Consider the following 24,543-nt stretch of genomic DNA (forward strand, 5'->3'; position numbering starts at 1 on the left):
GCACTGTGGGTTTTGTTTTTTGGTTTTGGAGTTTTTTTTAAGTATTATTCAGAAGGTGATGTTTTCAGTGTCACTTACACCCTTTCTTCAGATTTATCACTTAAGTAGATTTTGAACTAGAGGAACCAGTCAGGCAGCCTGCCTAGAAATTCATCATTAATCAGAGGCATCTGGTTCTGGCAAACCTAATGCTGTGTTTCACAAGCCCTACAGGTGGCTGTCCCCTGGTCTTGCTGTCCCTGCTAGAAAAGGAGAGTACTTCCATCTGGATAATTTAGTACCTGCAAATATTTTTACTCAAGGTCTAAATACTACTTCTCAGACACTTCCTGACTCCTTGGCGTGACTTCTTTTCTAAAGCCACTGCCCTTACAGGGATTCTATAGCAAAACATGAGCTCCTAGGTTTTCAATGGCAAAAAATGGTTTTCTTTGTTGATGTGCTTCCAAGTGAAATGTGTGGAGATCACATCCTGAAGGCAAAAAGCCCTCAGAATCACAGGATGGCTGAGGCTGGAAGGCATCTCTGCATGTCATCTGGTCCAACTCTCATGCTCAGCTGGGCCATTTATAGCTGGTTGCCCATGACTGTATTCAGATGGCTTTTAAATAACTCCCAAGGACGGGAACTCCACAGCCTCCCTGGGCAACCTGTGCCAGTGCTCAGTGACCCTCACAGTAAAAAAAAGTGTTTCCTGCATTGTGGTGTGTGCCCATGCCTCTAGCCCGGTCCCTGGGCACTACTGGGTACAGCATGACTGTGTCCTCTTTGCACACTCCCCTTTAGGTGTCTATATATGTTGATAAGATCCTTGTGGAGCCTTCTCTTCCCCAGACTGAACAGTGCCAGCTGTCTCAGTCTCTCCTCATACGAGAGATGCTCCAGTTCCTTAATCATCTTTATGGCCAGTGTGTCCATGTTTCTCTTGTACTGGGGAGCCCAGAACAGGGCACAGAACTCCAGGGGTGGCCTCACCAGTGCTGAAAAAAGAGAGGGATTGCCTCTCTCAGCCTGCTGGGAAAGTTTTGTCTAATGCAGCCTGGGATACTGTTTGCCTTCTTCACTGCAAGGCGTGGTGGCTCGTGTTCAGCTTGGCGTCCGACAGGACTCCCAGGTCCTTTTCTGCAGAGCTGCTTTCCAGTTGGGCCATCCCCAGCATGTACTGATGCATGGGATCGTTCCTCTCCAGGTACAGGACTTTGCTGTTCCCCTTGTTAAGTGTCGTGAAGTTGCTGTTCTCTGGATGGTGGCGTGAACCTCTGGCATACCCGCTGCTCCTCCCAGATTGGTGTCATCAGCGAGCTTGCTGGGGGTACACTGCCCCATCATGCAGAACATTAATGAAGGTGTTGCACAGGACTGGACCTGGTATTGACCCCTGGGGTACACTGCTGGTCACTGGCCTCCAGCTAGACTTTATGCCACTGATCACCACTCTCTGGGCCCAGCTGTTCAGCCAGTTTTCAGTTCACCTCACTGTCTGCTCACGCATATATACTTCTTGAGCTTTCTGTGAGGATCTTTGGGAGACAGTGTCAAAAGCCTTGCTGAAGTCTAGGTAGACAGTGTCCACTGCTTTCTCCTCGTTCTCCTATACAGTGATATGAAATCTGCCTTGCTTTCTTAAAACTAGAACTGAAATACGTGCTTACCCTTTATGCAGGGTGAAGAAGGTGGTCAAGTCATTTTGCCTGCTTCTGCAGTATATGCTTTAATTGTATTTAAATGTGTTTTAATCCTGAATATTAGATGTTGGTGGGTATCTATCTTTAACCTGATGTCATTGCCACTATCCTATCTTTGTTAGTTTTTCTTCTCCTGCTTCAACCTTGTTGTGGTCTAGCTTGTACCTAACTTTAGATATAGGTCATTATCTATACCAGTGTTGTTAGATCATGAGATAATAACGGTTTGCTTTAAAGGAATTTACTTTCTGCAATCATTGTATTACCTGAGGACTTTCAGTGCAGAATACTGCAGAGAACTATCTTCAAGAGATTATAGTTTGTTTGACGCATGCCATATTAGCTTTCTACTAGTGCTTACTAATTCAGCACAGTGTTACCATTGTTCCACAGAGGACTATTAAACAGTCAGAACTACCTTTATCAACCAAACTGACAATCTTTACAAAATGGAAAATAAAGTTTGGGAGCCATATTCTATAAACCCGTGTTGGTTGATACCATGAAACATAAGAGTAGCTGTTACAGTCAGGCAAGAGGTCTATCTTGTTTTCCTCCTGTTTGTGGCAGTGACTAGTGCTAGATGACAGCAGAAGAATGTTAGGATAGAGCAAACATACAGTGATGCTTTTCTAGCATCAAAGAATTTGCAGCTCAGGGATTTCCTGAGCAGTAGGTATTGGTTAGTGTGTAATAGCCGAAGAGTCCTAATTTGTATTTCTTAGAATGGGGAGAGGACACCGTGTAAGCCACGGTACACCTGATAACTGACTGAGTGGAGCAATGACTTTGTCATCTTGTTTCAGTGATCTGTGTATTCCAGTCTAAACACATAGTTCCACGCCACTGCTGAGAACTGTTAGTTACCTTGGAGGCTGTCATTTTGTACTTGCAATGTGCATTACTTTGTATTTTATGCAGATAATCTTACTACTTGCTTTTTTTGTGTGGTACTGTAGCATTTTTTTTTTAATGAATACTCCCTTCTTACTACCCAGATTGACTTAAAGCACACTCTAATCTTCTCCCCTTTCCCACCTACTCCCTCATGCCCACACCCCTTTTCTCCAACTCATTGGTGGGAAGGTGGTTTTTCACCTCTATTTCTTCATTTATTCCATTAGGAGAAAGGTGTTTGGGACAGGATCCTTCTGTATGCTGTATTATGGCATGGAAGATAGCTGGATGTGACTTCATGTCAATAATGGTGTCGAAGACATCCTGGGATCAGAACATGAAGATAACATATTTGCTCAAGCTTCTCATTGGTGTCTGTCTTATGCACTTCTGAGACTGTTTTCATGACGCTGATAGACAGGCACAGGAGTTCGTTTCCACGTGATTCAAGATAGGCCAGTGTGAGAGGGCTTTGATCTGGAGGCTGTGCAGCTCTGCTGGGCTAAAACCTGTTAGTTGGTCACGTAGCTGCCTCCTTGGGGCTGGCTGGCTGTGCTCAGAGCACTTCAGGGTCTCAGCTGAGGGAGGGAGATGAAGGTTGTATTTACTTTTAAAGTGTTGATAGGTGCGTCAATACTGTTTTCTAGGGCTTGAGTTGGTGAGTTTTTTTCCCCCTGTTGGATATCTGCTTATTGCTAGTCTTCCCTTAGAAAAGCATTGTATTGGTTCCTGTACGCTTCTTTCTGCTCTGGTGTGAAGGTCTCATAGTTTTGTTGGCTTATAGACTTCGTTGACATATTAAGTTGTCTTAAAGGGGCCTGATAATTAGAAGAATCTGCCAAGGCTAAATTAGCTTAATTTTTAATTTCCCTACTCCAAGTTGCTTATCATAGCAAGCTGTTTTTTTGTAAAATGTACCTTTCCTTTTCTTCTTCTGCAACTTGTAAAATCACCATGTGGTGCTGATGTGAGGAAAGCTCTTGTGGTGGGGCCTCTGTCTTGTGTTTTACTTTCAAAGTGTACAAATAACTTTTTAAGGCTATAAAGGAACAAACTCAGAAAAAATCCAAGAGAATCTTCTGATTGTTGTGTCTGTGACTTTGTAGTGTTTCTTGCTGAGTACAGGAAGACTTCCTTTCTTTTGGAGACATGCAACACACAAACATTTTGTTTTACATCTCTGTGGTTAAATCCTTTGTTTGGATTGCTTAATTTCAGTGATTTTTACTGTGTGTTCTTTAAACACCTAGCTGACATTTTAAAATCTATAGTTGCAGAGAAAAATGAAAAGTAGCTTTCTTCATGTTGTTACAGAAATTTATCTCTGAGATGGCAGAAATTGGTTTAATACTTAGAAATAAATGTGCTAGATGTACTGTTATTTGATCAAAGCTGCCAAATGTCATCTTTAATATTAGCACCTGTAAATACAGTTTCTGCTCAACAGCAAGTAAGTTTTTGAGGGGGACATGTAAGTTTTGATACATGAGATTTCAATTTACAGTGTGCTATGCTTTTCATGTCACTCGCCTGCTTGGAAAAGTCTTCCTGGTGTTCTCTGAGTGTAGATGATGTAGGTGTGGGGTTTTTTTTTTCTTTATTTTTGTAATTGTTAGTTTTTAAACACATGAGGAGAAGGATGCGCATACATTCATTGAACTATTCTGAAATCTTATAGCAGTAAGAAAGTTCTCTTTGTCTCATGGTTTGTTTGTTGCTCTGTGATCTGTTGCTGGCATGATGGAAATACTTGGAAGGATGAATATTCCTGCAGGATTACTAGCAAGGTAGGACTGCTGCAGGGAACTGAGCACGATGAATATGTATTACAGAAGTCTATAGTGCGTAACAAAAAAAAAAAAAGTATTTCTCAGAACAGCCTGCCTACTTAAAACCAGAAAATTTTTATTCTTGCAAATTGGGTAAAAGTCCAGATTGTAAAACAAAATTCTGCTTATATGGATTTAAGCATTTATTTAAATAGGGTAAAGTTACTTTAAAATGTACCAAAGCCCAGTTTTTCTATTAAATACTTAGTATTTTGAAATGGATTTTTTTTTGTAGCTTTCTTGCATTTTTGAGCCTAATTTGGTTTTATAAAACAAGATGTGCTGGAAGGTTAGGTCCTCTGATAAAATGCTCTGGAAATAGAAATGTACTTTGAGAGAGGTAGTATCTTGTGATGAATAAAAGCATCGCTTTTGAAGTCTGAGCTCCTGCAGTCCTGACCTGAAGCCTCTTCAGTTGCTTAGTGTGAGCGTAATTCCTTTCTATTCTGATCAGTTTGGAGAGGCTAGAAACTGTAGCTGCAAAACTTAAAATCAAAGCAATCTGTACATGGCTTGGACAAACTGACTTTTTGTTTTCCTCACAGCTGTTTTTGGATGAATTTTGATGGGGATATTTAAAGAATGTGTGTCTTAACACGCGAGCCATCACTGCTAAACTTTTTGTCTGAGTGTGGCAAGCTAGTGTGTTTCTCCAGCAAAGTACATGTTGCTTCTACCTTCATCCTTTGAAATTGCCTTTAATGATAATTTTTTCAAAGCTCAGCCTGTCCAGGCATTCATATCAGAAGTTTGTTTTACCACAGAAAGGTCTCAGTAGAAGTATTGACCTTCCTTAGAACTGATTAAATCGTCTCTGCCTGTACTTCTTCCTCCAGTGTACCATCAGTTGATATTATTGAATCATATTGAAAATTAACCTGATCTTAAATACGCCTTTTCTATTTTTCCTTTAGAGAGCTGGTAGTACAATACCATGCAAGTGTGCAAATAGAAAGGCTTAGATTGCTGCAAGAAATGTTTTTGCTGCAGGTAATTACTTAGAGTTTTATTTGCACAGACTTACTCTCCATATAGAATGTACAAACACATCTTTCTGCTTTACTCTTGTTTTCCTCCTGGTTTGGTTTTGTGACTGGCATTTGCACAAATGCTGGTGGCAGCACAGGGGATGGTGAGGAGTGAGGATGAAGCCAGCAACCCAGCAGGGATGTGGCACTTGGGAACTACTCCTTTTTCACTGAGTGGTGGTCTGCGTCAAATTTAAGTCCTCACGGATCTCTAAGCTTATTAGGCAGTACATGGTAATTTTACTATTATAGCAGTTGCATACGAGATGCAACTCTCAGGGAGTGAGGTAGTTTTTACTTTTTAAAAAAAAATTATTTCTGTAGGAGAGTGTTTTACTTTCAGCATCATCACTTATATCCTTCTTTGCTCTCTCCCCTTAAATGACAGCAGCCTCTTTTCAATAATGTTAGAGCTCTTTTGATGTATGCTTGCTGCAGACAGACGTACTGTTTTGAGATTGATATTGCTAATAGATTCACTGAGTATGCAAGTCTTATTTTTCTGTGCATGTTTTTTCCCATCACTACTTTTTTTTTTCTTACAAATAACAAAGTTTTTTTTTTTTAAATTGAAAAATGTCTATTTCTTTGGTAGCACTCAGCTTTTGTGACACAAAGCTCAGATAAGGAAGCTTTAAATGTTGCTCGTAGACTAGTCTAGTAAGTGAAGTGCTACTTCACTTGTTTTCAGGTTTTCATATAGGCGGTGCAATGAACTTAAAGGTAGAACTTTCCTATTCTGTAATTATTACTCATGCTTGCCAGGAGCAGAAATGTTAATGGGAAACTGCTCAGGATTCCTGTGGGAAACTGTTAGGTGATATACTTAAGACATGAAACTTCAGAGATGTGTAACTTGTCGTGTATTATGCAGCAGATCCCCACTTGCTTTATAAAACCATCTGGTAAGCTGTGGAGTGTATGCCATTAATCTTCAGGGTTCATTCCACATTCTCCCACTGTAGTTCACTCTTGTGGGGTACCTTTCATGCAGATTGCATGTGAAGTTTGTGTTCTTTTTCCCTTTTGTGGGTTGTCTTCACAGAAACCTTATCTATGTATGTACTCTTGGCCTGTGTGAAGTAGTTGTGGCTGGAAATCGGGAGTGTGAAATTGTCTACTTACAAACCAGCAGCCTGGCTTGGATAGCAAAAGGCAATTCTAAGCATGTTCACTTTCTTGCAGCTTTCCTTTCGCTGTGGTCCTTTCTTCTTGTGTTTGAAAGTTACTTCTATCAGTATAGATTACCTTGTTTCTCAAACAGACATACATCTTTCTTTCTTTCCCTTTTTCCCTCAAGACAAGTGCTTTAGAGTGAAACTCTGTTGATAATGTTAAGACTTAGCTGTTTGGACCTCTGATCTGTATTCTTTCTTATGCTCAGGGTTTGCAAGTAACTGAAGTCTGTTGTCCATAGCAGTCTGTGTGTAGAAACTGAAGTGAAGCGAGTAAAAAGAAAGGATTTGGAGACGTGGATTCAGACAGAGAACAGTGCTGGAGTGCATGTCTTTTTGATAGGTTTAGAAAAGTGTTGCTGTGTATGGAGGAGATTTGTAGAGTGTTAGGATGAACATGGTACCAAAGTTGGGATTTTTTTTTCTTAATTAGGAAGACCTTGCATTATTTTTACAGGTTTCATCTTGATTTTATATCTTGATATAATGCGAATATTCCAAGTAACATTTGAAGCTTTTTAGGGGCTTTTTTGGCTTTCTTGTCATCTGTGGGAAGAAAGGAGCTCAAGTTTTAACTGAAATTCCTACCTTATACTATGAGAGTATCTTTACTGGCTGGAGAGGATCTTTTCTAAATGGATTAGGAATTACCTTAGAAATTACTGTGTTGGTTTCCACTTTTGGCACCATATGCTTTAAGCAGGAGTGGTCTGTGGGTTGGCCCTTTTTTGGATTCTTATGTACCATTTGGTGTGGTGCTGCAAAAGTGAGATGGAAGTACTTTTGGAAAAGTTCTTTCCCTTTTAGTAAAGGTGATGCTTTGCATAACCCTATATATAGTGAATTTTCTCAGAACTGTTTCTTCTACTAGTCAAAGTTTAATTGTACATCCCTTTTCACCCTGGCTTTTGTGCATCTGTTTCCCCTGTCTTTTCTGTTTTGGGCAACTTACTATTCTATCTTTGGCTTTGATGTGCCACATACTTGGATTTCCTAGAAAATGATACTCCTGTCTGCTCTGGGATACTGTATTCAAGCTTATATGAGGAAACACAAGTGTATCTGCAATTAAGGCTCATTGCTTCATCTGCCTATTTTGTGTATAAAGTTGTCAATGCTGGTAACAAAGCAGGAGTAGTGCTTCTTGGTAGTCACTGGCAAAATGCATAGAAATGCAAGAAAACATGGGTTTTGTGGCAAGATAGTAGATGGAAGGGTAAAACCCTAAAGTAAAAAACCTCTAAAGCCAAACCTCCAACCCAAAAACCTGATCTGAACACTGAACACCATTCACTTCTTACATGACTCCCAACACCAAGTAGTATTTATATCGAGCTTTATTAAATGCGGTGGTAAGTTGTTCCCATAATGTCATAAATATTCTCCTTAAGTGGATGTTGTGTATTGTGGATGTTGTCTTTCAAACAACAGCTTCATTTCTTATTGTTTCAGATTAAGAGAAGTTTCGGAAAAGCTGAACAAATATAATTTAAACAGGTAAGGCATATTGCATGCTGCTGTAAATTATTTAGGAAAGTACAGTATTTCTAATAACAAGAAGCAAATGATTGCACTGTAGATACAGCCTTAGGAAGCCTCAACAGTACTAATACTGAAGTTCAGAAATGCTTCAGGTAACACATTTCTTAGATTAGGAAGAAAATGTTAGGTTTTCAATTGTGATAAATATATTATTAAGTACTCTCCTTCTTATGAAATGACTTCTTAATTTCAATTATAACCCCTGTTGTTTATTGCTGATCAAATTAAATGAAAACTCTTACTACCATTTAAGGTTTTGTTCTACATTTCCTGTGTTTAATGACCAGAAATACATCATAGTTGCTTCAACTAATGCACATGGTTAGTCATTCTTGTATGTTTTTATATCGGTAACTGTCACTGCGCATTGTTTCTCCCGTATACCACTTGTTCTTTATTTTTTTTCAGGCTTTGAAAGTTTAATGATGTTATACATGCTTACTTTTTGTTTTTAGCCACCCCCCTTTGAATGTATTGGAACAGGCCACTATTAAACAGTGTGTGGTGGGACCAAATCATGCTGCATTTCTTCTTGAGGTAAATTACTTAAATCTGCTCAGATAACTTGAATCTATACAGTTAATACTAATTCTTCTAACAACAAGTTGATGAGCATTCTTCAGTAACTGAAGACTTGTTTTTGTTTATATTATTTTTTCTGTGCCTTGTCTTACATTTCAATTTTGGACACTTGGTTTTCTTGTTTTAAATATAGGATGGTAGAGTCTGCAGGATTGGGTTTTCAGTTCAACCAGACAGATTGGAATTGGGTAAACCTGATAATAATGATGGGTAAGAAATGCTTTCCTTCATATTAAATCATTCTTTTGAACTGGATAAGCGGCTTTGCTGCTTTTTTTGGTTTTGTATTTGTTTGTTTGTTTTTAAACTAGATTGTCTTTGGAATGGGTACTTTGAGTAGATACATAATGGTCATGGTGATGCAGCCAAACAGCCTAGCTTGACAAACTGGTGTAGGATTAAATCATAGATGTGATTCCAAAAGAAGTGAGACTGGATCTCTTTAATGTCAAGAAACAAACCCCACCAAAAATAATCCTTATGAAAGAAACCGTGTTAAATTGTTAAGCTTCATGTAGAATCCATTCTAAAAGTAGTCCCATCTGGAGACGCCCACTTTCTAGACCTGTTGTCTTCAGTCCAGGTAAGTCCCCCTTAATAGGACTATTTATTTAGTGGTTCATATTTGAATGTAAACTGCTCTTAATATCAAAGTAGCATACTCAGGCTCAGGTTTTCAGATAGAACACCTGGTGATACAATTTGTGCCTATACACTAACTGAAAATGTAGCACAGTGGCTAACTCACTTTGCTAATTAGCTTAATATGTATTTGCAACTGTGTTGTTATGGATTGCTGACATACGTAAGATCTACTAGGCATGCTTTCCACTTTCTTTTTCCAGTGTACCTCTTAATATACAGTTAGATTAGTTTGGAATATTCCCCAAGGGTGTTGCTTAAGCTGGTATGTTACCAGACTAAGTCCCTGAGAATTTAGACCTGGGATTCCAGGTTTTGTTCGTAACCCATTTGGGATTGTTTTGTGACTGATTTACCATCTTTTACTTTCAGTTCAAAGTTGAGCAGTGGCTCAGGGGCAGGAAGGACATCCAGGCCAGGCAGGACTAGTGACTCCCCATGGTTTCTGTCTGGTTCTGAAACTCTGGGCAGACTGGCAGGCAACACCCTTGGGTAAGTTTTGATAGGATTGAGGCTGCAATCTGTTTGTTCCATATTTGAGTATATGTGTATACACATATATAAATTGTATGCAGTATGTATAAGGGAACGTATAATTACAGCAGTTGTGTAGGCAGGGTATACTAAAAAAAACTTTGACTTGGTTAAAGTAACAGATATTCAAGTGACCCTTCAGTACCTAGGATGTGGAGCGTTCTTCGTATGTATGAGAATAACTTGGTTTTGGCCGTGTTGTCTTTTTTTGAACATTTTTTAGTTCCTTGATTTTGAAAAGCAATTTTTTAGAGGGACACTATCAATTTAAACCATGATAGGCTAGCAGCATAAAGTGAGTGCGTTTATGCAGGAAAAGTCTTCATTATTTATGTTTGCAGACCTTTGTGTGCTCAGTTTTATTGTGCCTTCCTCTCCTCTGCCCCAAGTAATGAGAGTTGTTTTGTTAGTTGGGATCTTATACATAGTAATAGGAAGGGAACATTTGGAAGAGGTTGTCACTCAGAACCTTTAAAATAGTACTGTGTGCTAAATGTACTAAACAGATTCAGGTTTTTTATCATTAGTTTTGAAGTTGATGGTGTCCCTTTATATAGCAATGTAAACTAATCTTTATTACCTAATTACAGCGACCTCTTCATTATATGCTTTTGTAAGACTTGTTGAACAGTGCTGCTTCCTAAGGTTACTAAATGTAGTAAGGAGAATTGCATTTACAAACTGTGGTTTCTGCATCTGAACGATTTGTTAAGAGGGAGGAGCTACAGCTTTTGCACAAAAGTATTTTTGTAGTTTGTTACCAAACAAACCAATTTCAGCTGGGGCTTAGTTGCATGAAAGATAACCCACCCCCTTACCCACCCCTCCACCCACCCCACCCGACACCCCCCCCAGCTTTCTGTGAAAACTTTGTGCATCTGAACCTAAAATCCACGTGATAAACTTTAAAGGCAAACTGGTATTGTCATGTTTAAAAAGTTACTATGGAAAGTGTAAGACAAGTGTAAGACTTCTCCCCTGCCCCCCCTTGTAATTTTTACATGAGCATAACCAATTAAAATTGGTTGAACCAATGTGCTTAGGAGATCAACCCTGAAGAATTCCTAATTTCTTCCCTAGCATGTTTCAGAACTAGGTGGTTGAAGGTCAACTGAACTAGTAGGGCAGCAGTAGACATTGTAACTGTTCTGTTAAATTAAGGGAATACTTAATAAACTTGAGTCTAAAAAACATTCAAACTGTTGAAGCCCTTGGATTAGATCACTGGATTTAGAAAATTTCTAGCATGCTGGTGGGCAGTGGAGAGATCTGGAAAACAAGTAGGCGAGCAGAAAGAGTTCCGTTCTGTATTAATACTTACTCTAGGTTTAGACTGCTTTAATAGGAATAGCTGTGCCCTGTGCCCTTATGATATTTTTTTTTCTCTATAACAGGACCAAGTTAGGACACGCTTGGACTATTTAAATTATTATATGAATAGAAATGGTTTTAACTGGTAATGTCTTAAGTCTGTGGTTGATAGTTCATAACTTGAAGTGGAAAACGCTTCTGTAATAAGTATTGAAGTCTAATATGTAACCTTTTCTTTAAACCCACATCTTCCCTGCTGAGAGTTGAATTGAGAATTGTTGTGTAGGAAGAATTTGACTTCCCCTCAGCCCCCTTCCCACCTTTAGAAAGAGATTAACTGTCTTATTTAAAATGTCACATTCTTTCGTTTGGGTTTGTTCCCCCCCTCCCTTTTCAGTATTATTTTTTTTTAGGGCTCTTTTTCTAACTCATGAGACAAGACTTTTCTCAAAGCCATTCTTGAATTGTATTTTATCTTGTCATTGTCTGTGTGGTTGCTGGCTAGAATCCTGAAAATGTAGATGGCCTCTGTGATAGGGCCTCGTCTTAGGCAAATACTTGAGTTATTCTGTGAATGCATGGTCTTGTCAGGAGAAAAACCAAACCCAACCAACCAGCAACAACAGAAAAAGTATCTTAGTCATCATCTTAAACCATAAAATGTTAGGTAAATATTGTTACTCAATTAGATTTTATAACTACATGTGGTATACTTTTGCCATGAATTTATTAGATACTGTTTCAGAGAACATGCTCTGTTTTCTTTTTACTTGAAGTGTTTTTCTTCTTGAAGGGAAATTGAGGTTTAGGGTGGTTGAGAGCAGGAAAGTTCTGCTAATACTGATAGCAATAATACCACGTCCAGTGTCATTTAAGGTAGATTTGTACAAGGAAGTGTAGTTAACCTTGAAGAACAAACTAGAGTCTTTTAGCCTTTCATGACAACTGCAGTATCTAGTCTTATGTGCAAATAGATTCAGTTGACACAGTTCTGTTGTGTTAACATTAGTGGAAGGCTGTAAAGGTGGTGAGTTGTCTGTTTCTACATATCACTGCCTTTTTAGTCCCTTGTTTTGGTACTGACCATAGAAATGAAGAAACTGTTCTAGGCATGTTTTTGCAATGTATACAGTTGATGTTGATTGCTCCGATAGGAGTAGGTCCAGAGTAGAGTATCTCTTGAAGACCATCTATGAGGATCAGAGAATTATCTAGTGTAAGATTTATTTTGCAGTAGATTACTTGATTTTTCCAGTGTAATCTTAAGAAATTTCTTAATGTAAATCAAGTCTCTGAAAGTTTAGAAGACCCTCTGTCAAACAGAGATCACTGACCGTGAAGCTGCTGCATATGTGCTTTTATAGTAGGAAGTTAACAGTTGAGTGTTGGATGTTATGCTTCTGATACTGTTGCTTTTAGAAACTCTGGGAATTGGTGCGTGCATGTATTTATGTATGTATACACCCACACAACTATATGAGTAGGAAAGTGTGCGATGTCCACTTGGAGTCCTGTTTTGTAATCCTTTTGTGTAATTCAGAACTTTAGCAATTGCCTGCTGCTCTTGTTCTTACTGGTTTTGAGAGATACTTTCATACTGTTTGTCTATGAAGTCAATCTGCAGTATTTTTCAGGAACTGTCTACAAGTTGTTATTAATAAAACTAAAGACTTAACTCTTGAAGTATGCTGTAATATATATAAAAAAAACATCTAAATTTTTTAGAAGTCGCTGGAGTTCAGGGGTTGGTGGAAGTGGAGGAGGATCTTCTGGTAGATCGTCTGCTGGAGCTCGAGATTCTCGAAGGCAGACCAGAGTTATACGCACAGGACGTGATAGAGGATCTGGGCTGCTGGGGAGTCAACCACAACCAGTGATTCCAGCATCAGTCATTCCAGAGGAACTCATTTCACAGGTATGTGAGCTGGAAACCGCTTGTTGCCAAAAACCTGGAGAGCTTCTCATAGCATGTGAACAGGAATGTGTTGTAATAGTAGTTCATTTTCTTCAAGGAGTAATGGCATATAATTGAAAAGATTGACTTTCTCTAGTTGAATTGCTTTTATTCTTAAATGCGTAGTGTGCATGATAGACTTTTTTGGATTCTAGAAGTTTCGTTTCCCAAACTTCTACTAAGATGAGGTATGTGTTTAATCTAGATGAGGAATGTCATGCATTGTTCATTTGCAGATGGAAGATTTGGTGAGCGAAAAAAGGTACTTTAGAATCATATTAAGCATGTAGCTAATAAAGTTCAGTTTCTTGAAGGAGTATAAGGAAGAGGGGCAGGTTGACTTTTTTCTTTTCTTTGATAAGAAGCGATACATTTTAGATTTAAATGGAAGACATTAAATATACTTAATCTCTTCAAAACACTAATAATTTTTTCTTCACAGACACCTCTACTTAATTTGTAACTGATGAATGTTGGGTATAAATTGCTCTGCTTTTGCCTCTTAATGCACTAAAGCCTGAATAAACTGATGGACTTTGCATTGTGTGATTTAAGTGGAGTTTGTTAGGACGTTTTTCTCCATGATTGAAGAAAGGAATACATTCAAATTATGTGAATAGTTAATGCATTTTAATTATTAGTTCAAAACAAGTTGCTGGTCTACATTTGGAATACAGCTGTCAGTTGCTAGGCCAAAGATAATCTGCCTGCATACTTTGAATGGCCTGTAGCATGACTGGCACGAGATAGGAGCTAGCAGGCAAGGGTATCTACAGACACACGAGTAACAGGCTGGTTTCTAGTTCCTTTTTGAATTCAAAACGCAGTAAAAGCTGGGAGCTTCTGGCATCACAGAGGTAAGATGTTGGTTACTCTGAAGTTAGCTTTGCTTTCAGAAGGTGGTTTGGTTAGATGACCTCTTGTGGTCTCTTCCGACTGTGGAGTGGTGGGGTTGTTCACCTCCAGGATTTTTTGTGTTTACTGATGTCCTTGATATTTTACATGAAATAGAAAACCTAATATAAAAACTAATATCCCTTGGTTCAGAGAGTTCAGTTCTGTACTCTTAATGTATGGTTTGTTGGTGATGACTTATCACAGCAAGGGAAGCAAAGTTCTTTTGCATGTTTTTTTGTTTTGTTGTTGTTTTTTTAATAGCATACTTTAAAACAGAAGGTACCATTTTAGGGTAATGTTTTTGGGGTAACTCTAAAGCAGACCGATAGAACAGAGCTTCACAGATGGTCTGTATAGTATAGATTCTATTGTGTCTTGACAATCTGTAAACTTCTGGCATAGAATATTATGACAAAAAGTTTACCTTTGTGTGCTGTTAAAATGTCCCTTTCTTCTTTTGCGTGTCAACAGACAACATTAATTGGTGTCTCATTTTTACTGTGTTATGAAAACATTCAGTACTGGTTTCTTACCTTCTTCACATAGTTTGTCATCTTCCAGAACTCTCGACCTTCTCTGGCATTCAGTAGAGGGTGGTCTGTCTGGAAGAACAAAATGATCCAAGTTGTAGGCTTAATGGAATAGACAGAATGCTTCTGGTTTTTGTAAATTCATTGCATCTGTTTAACATTTGGAAAGGTTTTTTTCTGCAAATGCAGAATGTTTTGTTGCAGAAACTGCTGAAGATAAACCTTTAGTAACAAAATGATGAGGAAGACAAGGAAGTAAGGTGGTTACATGTTGCAGGGTAGTGGAAAGAGAAACCAGTGTCAGAAAGACAGGGATTGAGGTGTAGTTTTGGAACAACAGTTGGTTGCAAAACTGTTGATTGACATAGTAAGTTTAAACACTTTTATAGAAACATGTGGAACGTGCTCAAAACCAGATTTTCTTATCTTTTAATGACAGTATCAAGCATTTCAGGAAGTAGATTCTAAGATTCCATTAGGAAATGCAGCACTCAAGTTGGAATTTAGTGGCCTAATGTGAACTGAGAGAAGGCTGACTGTCTAGTACAAGATACTGTGGAAAATCTATGTGAACCTTTGTCTGTATGTACTGTGATTGACTTTTCTGTTTTATTACTTATTTTAGAATTAAACATTCTTATGAATGGTGGTTGGTGAGCTGAGAATAACCAAATACACTCTGCTCTTACAGGCACAAGTTGTTTTACAAGGAAAGTCCAGAAGTATTATTATTCGGGAACTTCAGCGAACAAATCTTGATGTAAACCTTGCTGTAAATAATTTGTTGAGTCGTGATGATGAAGATGGAGATGATGGGGATGACACAGCAAGTGAATCGTATCTTCCTGGAGGTCTGTATCTGCAACTTTTGTTAAGAAATTGCCAATATGTGCCTATTTTTTTGTATTTAAGCACTGACAGTGTGCTCTGTGCTGTGCAAGGTAGGCAGTGAAGACAGGTCTTGCTTATAGGAGCAAAGTCTAAACACATACAAACAAAAGTTCACTGGTACGCCTTGAGGGATTAGGTTAGGCATTGAAGAATAACTGTTAACCCTGTTCATGGGTGGCGTGAAAGTTATTTTTTTAGGATCCCAGGGTTTGTAACATCAGCATTACTTAATGTCTGTATTTTGCTGCTCAGTGAGATGCTGAGACTGCTGTGTGGCTTGCTTATAAAAGCTAATTCTAAAACCTTCTAGGGGCTTGCATGTTTTTTACTACTAACATATACTCTTCTAAGTTTCAGGAGTTTTTAGAGCAAAAGTTGTAAAGCTTTTTTAATCAAAATGCCTCAAATAAAGGCAAAACAGCTTACAGTTGTTACAGTTAGATTGAGAATTTATTCTTCATCTCAAGTTCCCTTCAGATGCTGTAGTATTCTGGCTGCACTGGTAAAATGCTGTAATTGAAGTCCAGTTAATTCTGAAATATTGTCTGTCCCACACAATTGCTTTTTATAAAAGACTTTAAGTCATCTTTTGCATTGGCTAAATAATTTAGGTAGTCTTTTCTTGCTGAGCAAACATATTTGAAAACATAGCAGCCAAATCTGATGTCTGTGTTAGGTGCACTGCATCAAAAGAACACATCTAAACTCTGACTACATATTAGCTTTTCTTTCTGTGTGTCAAAATGACATTTTGATATTTTTCTAATAAACGGGGTTTTTTTTCTGCTCATCTGGTTCACCAGGAAGGTTCATGGGCTTCCTCCATCTTTATCTTGTCAATCATGTGATTAGACAAAAGTGGGTTTTTTTGTTCTGCAGCAAAGGCTTTGTGTTTCATTTTGCCTCTTGTAGTTTTAGTTGCATCTGTCAAGCTTCTTTATTTTGCTGTAGAATCGAGAATCCTCTGGTGAAAGGGGTGAAAAATCCTTAATCTGAGTCTCGTTTTTTAATGATCAGCTCAATAGCATTAGACAGATGCATTGGAGAAAGTAAATTCTCCTAGCTCTTTCCAAGTATTCAAAGCAGGAGTTCTTACTTTAAGCATACCTAAATGCATTCCTCCAGAACTGGCCTTCAGAAGATAAATCGCTGTTAGTAATGATTTACAGAAGTTCTTTTTAACCATACTAACCAGCTTTCTACAGTATTAACTATTCTCCTAATAGCTCTTGAGATCATAAAGATCAGTTAATGGGGGTTGCCTGACAACCCGTGACTGGTAACTTCTATTTGAAGGTGCCAGCACTGCAGTCTGTGAGTCTTTTGTATTTTAGATAGGTTAAAGTAGAATGTAGTTTTGCTGTCTTCACTAGCTGTCCAGCAAACAGTTTTGTCATTGGCTTAATTTGTAAAGCTTTTCCCCTGTTTAGACTAATTATAGATATAAGGGATTGCAACCTCCTAATACCAGTATTTTTTTCCCCAGAGAAACTGTATAACTCTTCCCCAGTTCTTGTTGAAAAAGATGTGGAAATGACAACTGAAATGAACTTGATATGTTTTAACTCCAGTCGTTAAAGATGTACTTCACAATTTGTAGAACATGCTAAGCCATCTCTGTCTCATTTCAGTTTTATGGGCAAAAATAAGTTTGTGTCATAGAAAATAATTAATTTGATATCTGAATGTGATCAAAGCAGTAGGAAAAGTCTAGCTGAGCACTAGTCAGTGCTGTCATGATTCTACTGTTGGTACATTAAATAGTAAAAATTGCCAGTCCTTGCTTGTGTCCTATAACCATGCAGGCTAGTTTTCAGGAAAACCTGATGGCCAGAGAAATTGCCTATAGATCTCTGGAAAAATACCAACATTCTGTCCTTCAGAACTATGTAGAACCTTTTTTTTAAAAGTCTTTTGCTCTAGTAGCTTTGCACCACTCTTCTTTCACCTATCATCTTGCCTCTGGATGCTCTTTTGGAACCGTAGCATCAGAATTCATAAAAGAGAACACTAGATAACTGATAAATGCTATATATATTCAATTCTTCGTCAGGTTTTTATGAATTATTCTGAAAGATAAAGAACTTCTACCTTTTTTGCCTTCTTTTTTTTTTTTTTAATTATGTCAAATTATACTTCAAACCTTTTTGATTTTGTTCCTTCCAAGCACAAAAAAAGTAAATGATAAGAATGCTTTTGCCTCAGCATATGCTTATAATCAAAATGTTCTAAGTTTTACTTTCTCCTTTCTGCATGAGTAGTGCTTTGTGGCCCTTAAATTTAGGGGTTACTCCTCTAAGCCTTCCAAGACAGAGAAGCTTTTTTAAAATCACTGAGAGTAAAGTACATGTGATTTTAAAAGTAAAAATAAAATTTAAAAAGTTAAGGTACTTTCCAACCACTGTGAAATTAATAAATTCTTGTTCAATACATCATAGTTTCATGAATGTATCAGTTGTGATAATTCCAGTTAGTATTGTAAAGGTTATGCATCTGATTTTTTTTTAAGGAAACAAAACCCATGTCTCTGTTTTTCCTAAATTTTGCAAAATGTCAAGTGAAGAGCAGAACTTTACTTTTCTGTGCAGATTGCCTTCCCCTTACTTATTTTGATTTTGACTTCTCTAATCTAGTCCCGTTTCTTTTGTTTTATGATAATTAGCAGGCAGGAATGTGGTTTCATTTGATGTATAACAAGTACATAAGGAAAATAATCAAGGTAAAAACTACACAGAACAAGATCATTGAGCATAGAAAAGACTTGAAGGTCTGTGGATTAATTTTCCAGCTCATATCAACTAGTATTAGAAGCCGCTTCTGGATTTTATGTTGTGTTAATCTTCTGTATAGAGATTCTGTATAACTTAAAATTGTTGTTTGTATAGTTGAGACGTGTGCATGTTTGCTCAGTTAAGTTCTGCATGATACAGTGGGCTCTTGCTAGTGGGATTTGCGAAATGTGGGTTTGCAAACATCCAGATTGCCTTAGATGCTGGAATTGAGATAAGCTTGTTTAAAAATAATTATTTTTTTTTTAAGTAGAGAAGAGAGACAAGCTGGTTGCAGCAGTACTTAATTGTATTGGCTTGAAGTGAGAGGAGATGTGAACCGGAGCATGGTGTAGGATAGTTCAGTGGCTTGCTTTTTAGGGAAAGCAATTAGGTGTATGGTTTTTCTGTGCTTTTGTTGGTGCGCTGCTTTTTTTTTAAGATGAACTTCAGGTTGGGTAATATTTTGCACAAAAACCTGAATCAATTCAAGAAATGAATTCTGGAGTTCTGTTTCAGTTTGGTTCCCTAGGAAACCAAAATACATGTTTCTCTCCCTTCACTGTTAGAGTTTTGCCCATTTAATCTGAACTTGAAAGAGGTGGAGATACTGAAGACATTGAATTCTTGATTATTTAATAAAAATATGCAGCTGAGAAGAGGGGAGAGAACTTAGGATTGCTCTCTTAAGGGAAAAGGCTTAATGTGTGCTCAGCTAGAGATGGGAAGTGATCTAGGCAACACTTTCAGTTAATGAATCCAGTGATAATGCCATGCATAGAGCTATTGAAAATAAAAATTTTCTCAGTACTTGGATTGGTGCTTATGTGCATACTGAAAATTGTTGGGTTTTTTTAGTGTGTGTGTATGTGTGTGTGTTTGTTGGTGTCTCCCCCTGTCTGCCCCGTGCTGGGATATTTTCAAGGGTATTTACAAGTGAATCGTAGGTATCTTCTTACCTAAATAGGTTGATCAGAATTATCACATCTAAATACGAAGGGTGTGGTCTGATTCTGGTCTAACACAGCACAAGAGATTAACGATATCATCCCATGGCATTTTTCTGAAGAACAGGAAAATAAAGTCATAGAGAATGCTTTTTTTTTTTCCCCTGGATTTTTAAACTGGATGTAGCCTTGTGGTATCTGTGTTTTCACAGCACTAAAAAAAATTACAGTGATGTTTGAAGGGGAGAGGATTTGGCTTCTATCCTTACTGGTTTTAGCACCTTTGTTTGCTGGTATGGGAAATGAAAGGAGGGTCTCTTGCAGAAATATTGGAATAAAATTAAAATCTGATTTGAAGCTGAAATAAGAAAGTAAGAAAAGGCTTAATTTCCTCACTTGCCTTAATGCACGTTTAGCCAAAACAACATAGTTTTGGTTTTTAAGTCTGATGGCTTGAATTTTTACTTTCCTTTTTGGAAACACAACTAAACTCAGCATGCCTAGCATGGTGCAAGGTGGTGTGTGTGTGACAAGTTAGTGTATGTTTTCTGTCAAGAGAATTTCTGGCTTAGTTTACCTTGAAAAAAACATACTGTCTGTTTTGAATGAGGCTGGAGAGTTCTTTTCTGTACTGGCCAGTCCTGTTCCTAAAAAGAGATCAAATTTTTTTGCAGTTTTCGGCTGGATAGTGACCCCAAAAAATGAGAATGAGTTGCTAGACTGTAGAGAGGTTGGCATTTACCTAGGAAGAGATGGTTGTCGTGGGTGCGGGAGGAGGGAAGAAGAGCAGCAGCATGTGAATATTGGGAGATACAACAGAGTCTGAGCTGTGTTTCCAGCTCTGGAAGTCTGATACTTGGAAGTTGACACTCTTAAGGTGAGGTGTACTGCTGCTTTATCATTGCAGAAAGCCAGCGGAAAACAGATGAAGTAGCAGGCAGGATAAAGCAACTCTGATCTGAAGCAGAGCCTGTTTGCCAAAGTCAGATATTTTTTTTTTTCACTAGGATTTCCAAGCAGTCTGTAAAGTATGACTTCCTAAAATGTACTGCGTGAACCATTGAGTCCCAAATGCTGTGCTTTCAGAAGCTTTCAGAATACACTTGAGTGGATTACTTATTTAATGTAGAAAGTGTTTGTGCAGGTCTTTGCTTGCTTTGAAAGTCACAGCACTCACTAGTTAGTGCTGTTTTTCTGGGGACAGCTGGTAGTAACTGGTGTGTATTACATTTCCTGGAGGTGAGAGTTTAGAAGTTTAATGATGAATATTCTGATGTGCATGTATCTGAGTAACACTTTCAATAAATGCAACTGTTAAGTGAATTGATACTGGCTGTAAGTGTGGACTTCTGGTTTCTTTTCAGTTTTTGTATATCCTCTCCTTTGTGTGTCAGTCTGTCCCACCATCCCCTCTGCCTTTCATTCCAGACACTGAGAAAAAGACCCACAATAATCAGTTCCTACTGTTAAGAATGCTTTAATTTAACTTCAAACCTTGATTTCTAGCCACTATTTTGTTTTATGCCTACGATGACATAGAGGCTGAGAATTGGATGTGGTGTAATTGTGTGTGCTACTCTTGTGTTTCCTGAAGGGATTCTTGTGTATAACCTTGTGTTAGCTTCACAAGTGGTTTAAGCAGATGAGGTGGTCCTGCTGCCAGAAAGAGCTATCTTCACATTCCCTTGCATGGTGGTGAGGTTTGTGTGCCTGCATGGGTTGGCTGAAACCTCATTTGGGGAGCCTGATTTTTTTAGTCACATTTGCGTGCAAAATTGGGATGGGGCAGAACTGTCTCTTTTGGCAGCAGTAGGGTCCAGTCTGTATTGTTGCAGGTGGTGAGGCACCACCTTCGGGGCTCTGTTCAACTACCCAGTAAAGTCAGTCTGAAGATTGCTTCCCACCTTACTTCTGTACCCTATGAAGTACCATTTCAAGCCAGATGAATGCGCTACTTTGTAGATTCAGAAATCCCACTTTGCCTGAAGGAGGTGCCTGCCACAGGGACCAAGGAGAAAAGTAGGACTGTCTCTGTAGCAGCAAGATGCTAGTCAAGTTTAGTCATCTTGTCAGTCCATGTTGCTGGACTTCAATAAATTAGGTGAATTTTCAGTAGCCTCTTTTGTGTGTGGATAGTAGCTATAGTTTAGTAAATAGAAGGAGATTGTTTTATACTTCAACAATGATCAGTACTTCAGAGAAACTCAAGTTTTCTAACAGAGAAGCTAGTGCAGTCACGGTATTTAAGTGTCATTGTTTTGGTGTTTAGTTTTTTTTTTTTAAACTGCATGGTTTTAAAAATGATGCTTTTTCCAGATAAATGTTGTTCTTAATGTAGCTGTCATTTAAAGCTTTGTACTGAGAGCTGCAAGCTACTAGCCTGTGAATTAAACCAGTATGTCATTCTGTGAAAGAAATGTTCCGTGGAGAAATGTATAGTCTTTGACATCAAAGATGTGGGTTTGTGAAGGGTAGCTTTCACCATCAGCCCTCCCTTAATTCAAAGTCATCTTTGGAGTTCTGCATTACGTGCATGACCGTGTGTGCACATGTATGTATATGTATCTATCTTATGCTAGCACTTAGTTCTTTCAAGTTACAGGCTAAAGTTTGAATTTCTGGGTTACAGAAAAACGTGTTTTGGGCAAGTCTTGTTTGGGAAATGTAGTTAGGTAAGTGACAGAGCAGCAGTTCTTGTAGGGAAACTGGTTTTGTTCATTAGTCTACCAAGCTTGATTGTAAATGTGGTTGCATAGGAGGCACATGAGTTTGCACTGGTGAATCTGAAGAGCAGAAATTCAATTAATAGATAGGATTTTTTTGCTTTGATGTTTGTTTAGTTGATGGTCTCTCTAGCTGATGTTTTAAGTAGCTGATTATTCACTTAAGACCCTTGTCTCCTCTTATAGAGGATCTTATGTCTCTTCTGGATGCTGACATACATTCTGCTCACCCAAGTGTCATTATTGATGCTGATGCTATGTTTTCAGAAGATATTAGTTACTTTGGTTACCCATCCTTTCGGCGCTCATCACTTTCCAGGCTAGGCTCATCCAGAGGTAATTTTGCACATTTTTTCTTTGTAATAAGTAGTTTGCTGTGGAAAAAGTTAGTGGTAGTACATACTGGTGCTTGAGATTCTGATTTAATGTGAAAGTAGACTGTGATATGTTTTCAAATGTAGAGTAGACAAATAGACTGTTACTCATCAAAATTATTAATGAATTCTGAATATTAGCAGGTAAGTTCTGCAAGAACCTTGATAGTCATGTATTTTAAATCTCATTGTTGATCATTGGTGTTTCAAGGTGTTATAAAATTTTTGCATGTTAAGTTTGTTTTAAACTGTAGTGTAAGTACCTACTAATACATAAATTGCATTACAAATATTTAATTTGGCTCAAAAATGAGTAACAATTGATGACATGCAGCATTCTTAATTTTTTTTTCCTCCTTTCTTTTGGGTTGCTCTTTGTTCACTCTTCTTCACATTTCCTTAATTGTTCCATGACAGAAGTTACCTTTATGGTATGGGGAATACTAAGGAGGGACAAGAAATGTAAATTTTACCTTTTTGGAAGCATTTTTATAGTTGGATAAGGAGAACTATTGGCAGCTGATAAAAAAACTTCCTTGAGCAGTGTTAAGGCATTTTACTTCCCCCTCCCCTCCCCCCCAGTGTATTACACTTAAAAGATTTATAACAGACCACGCAGCAATTTCCTATCTTTTTGAAGCTGTTGCGCAAATGCCTAGAGTATTTCCAAACTGTTAATCCAACCTCTGCTGTGATTGTTTGTTCGGTACAGTTTTGTTGCCTTTCATGAACATGTTTTAGTATATTAATTGCTGAACACATAAGTTCCTGTTACAAAACTGTTAGTCAAGGGTCAGTGTGATGTTTGATAGGAAATAAGTGCAGTACTTTACGAAATACATCAGTAGGACAAGCTGTCTTGTTTGGCTTATGTAAAAAGGTTCCCATTTGTCTAATACAGCAAAAGACCCAAGACTTGGCTTAATTTCTTGAAACTATTCTATATTGTGGTCATCTCATACATATAATTCCAGTTGATTTTTGTGATCATAAGTGAAGTACTTAATAGGTTAAATGCATTATGTGCATGTACGAATATTCAGCATCTGACGTAACTCCTTCTAAATTACTCCTTTTTTTTCCTTTTCTAAGGTTATTCTATATAAGACGTTACCACGAATTTTATATTCCTTATTTTCCATGCATAGTTGACTCTTGGAAAGTTAGTTTGATTACCTGATTTAAAAAATTTATCTGCATGAGTGAACTGCCGAGTACTGGCTTTAGACAGTTTGTAGGCCAATTGGAGGGGAAGCATTTTGGTAAGGAACATTTTCCTACAAGGATCCTTTTTAAAACTTGTCTGACTCTTGAAAAAGTTTTCATTTATCTACTTAAAACAGATACACTTTAATTTAATAAATCCAGTCCTATGGAATATTGCTTTAAACAAAAGGGGTTGGATTATCAAACATATACAAGGGCTTTTTTTAATGCTTGCTTTCTTTAACCTTTTCCAATTACTGGGGTTTTTGGGAAAGTTGTTATGAAACTCTCTAATAAATACTCTTTTTTGGCTTGCATAAAGATATCTAACAGACTCTATAGACTTAAATCTTTATGTTCCTTTTGTTGTTGTTGTTACTACATTGATAAAACGATACTGCAAAACTCTGAATATTGTACTATAAAATTTTAAATTGCAATGTTAAATGTATTTGGCCTCTTACGATGTAAGTGAAAATGCTTTAGCACTTTTTTGTAGTGCACAAAACTGTAAGACTTCTTTATTTCTGGCTTATTTTTATGTTTAGTAATTCTAAAGTATGTATGCTTGAAAGGGTTAATATGTTGAATGTTGCATGTCAGAACTTTATTTTTTATCTGTGTGAGTAGATTTTTTAACTGCTGTTAGTTGCATCCTGAAGGGTCTTTACTAGAGAGTGGCTTACTTTTATCCCACTGGTGTGACCCAATTGCATACCAGTTCTCCTTCTTCCCTTAGAGAGAGACTCTGAGCTGTTGCGTGAACGTGAGTCCGTTTTACGTTTGCGTGAACGAAGGTGGCTTGATGGAGCCTCATTTGATAATGAAAGAGGCTCTACAAGTAAGGAAGGGGAACCAAACCTGGACAAGAAGAATACACCTGTTCAAAGTCCTGTTTCTTTAGGAGAAGATTTGCAGTGGTGGCCAGATAAGGTATGGAAGTTTTTTTACTATTTTATTTGCATGCTGTGTAATAGGTGTGTTTATTTTTTCGAAATAAATACTTTGTGTTTGCTTTTTGAATATCA

General features: G+C 37.8%; 1 protein-coding gene across 14 annotated transcripts in view; it reads left to right on the forward strand.

Moving 5' to 3' along the window:
* The window catches only part of UBR5 (ubiquitin protein ligase E3 component n-recognin 5), an 88,683-nt gene that overhangs the window by 11,516 nt on the left and 52,624 nt on the right, over positions 1-24,543 (forward strand). For 10 of the 14 annotated variants that reach the window (XM_080377961.1, XM_080377953.1, XM_080377959.1 and 7 more), the window contains exons 2-9: positions 8,067-8,111; positions 8,612-8,693; positions 8,872-8,948; positions 9,753-9,872; positions 12,951-13,140; positions 15,298-15,457; positions 22,122-22,271; positions 24,237-24,448. In XM_080377961.1, the coding sequence (XP_080234087.1) occupies positions 8,067-8,111; positions 8,612-8,693; positions 8,872-8,948; positions 9,753-9,872; positions 12,951-13,140; positions 15,298-15,457; positions 22,122-22,271; positions 24,237-24,448 (1,036 nt within the window). The remainder of the gene's footprint in view (positions 1-8,066; positions 8,112-8,611; positions 8,694-8,871; positions 8,949-9,752; positions 9,873-12,950; positions 13,141-15,297; positions 15,458-22,121; positions 22,272-24,236; positions 24,449-24,543) is intronic. The other 4 variants (XM_080377962.1, XM_080377954.1, XM_080377958.1 and 1 more) reach the window with 2 other exon arrangements.

Source organism: Falco punctatus, assembly GCF_963210335.1.
Source record: "Falco punctatus genome assembly, chromosome: 3".
In the NCBI taxonomy this organism is placed as follows: Eukaryota; Metazoa; Chordata; class Aves; order Falconiformes; family Falconidae; genus Falco; species Falco punctatus.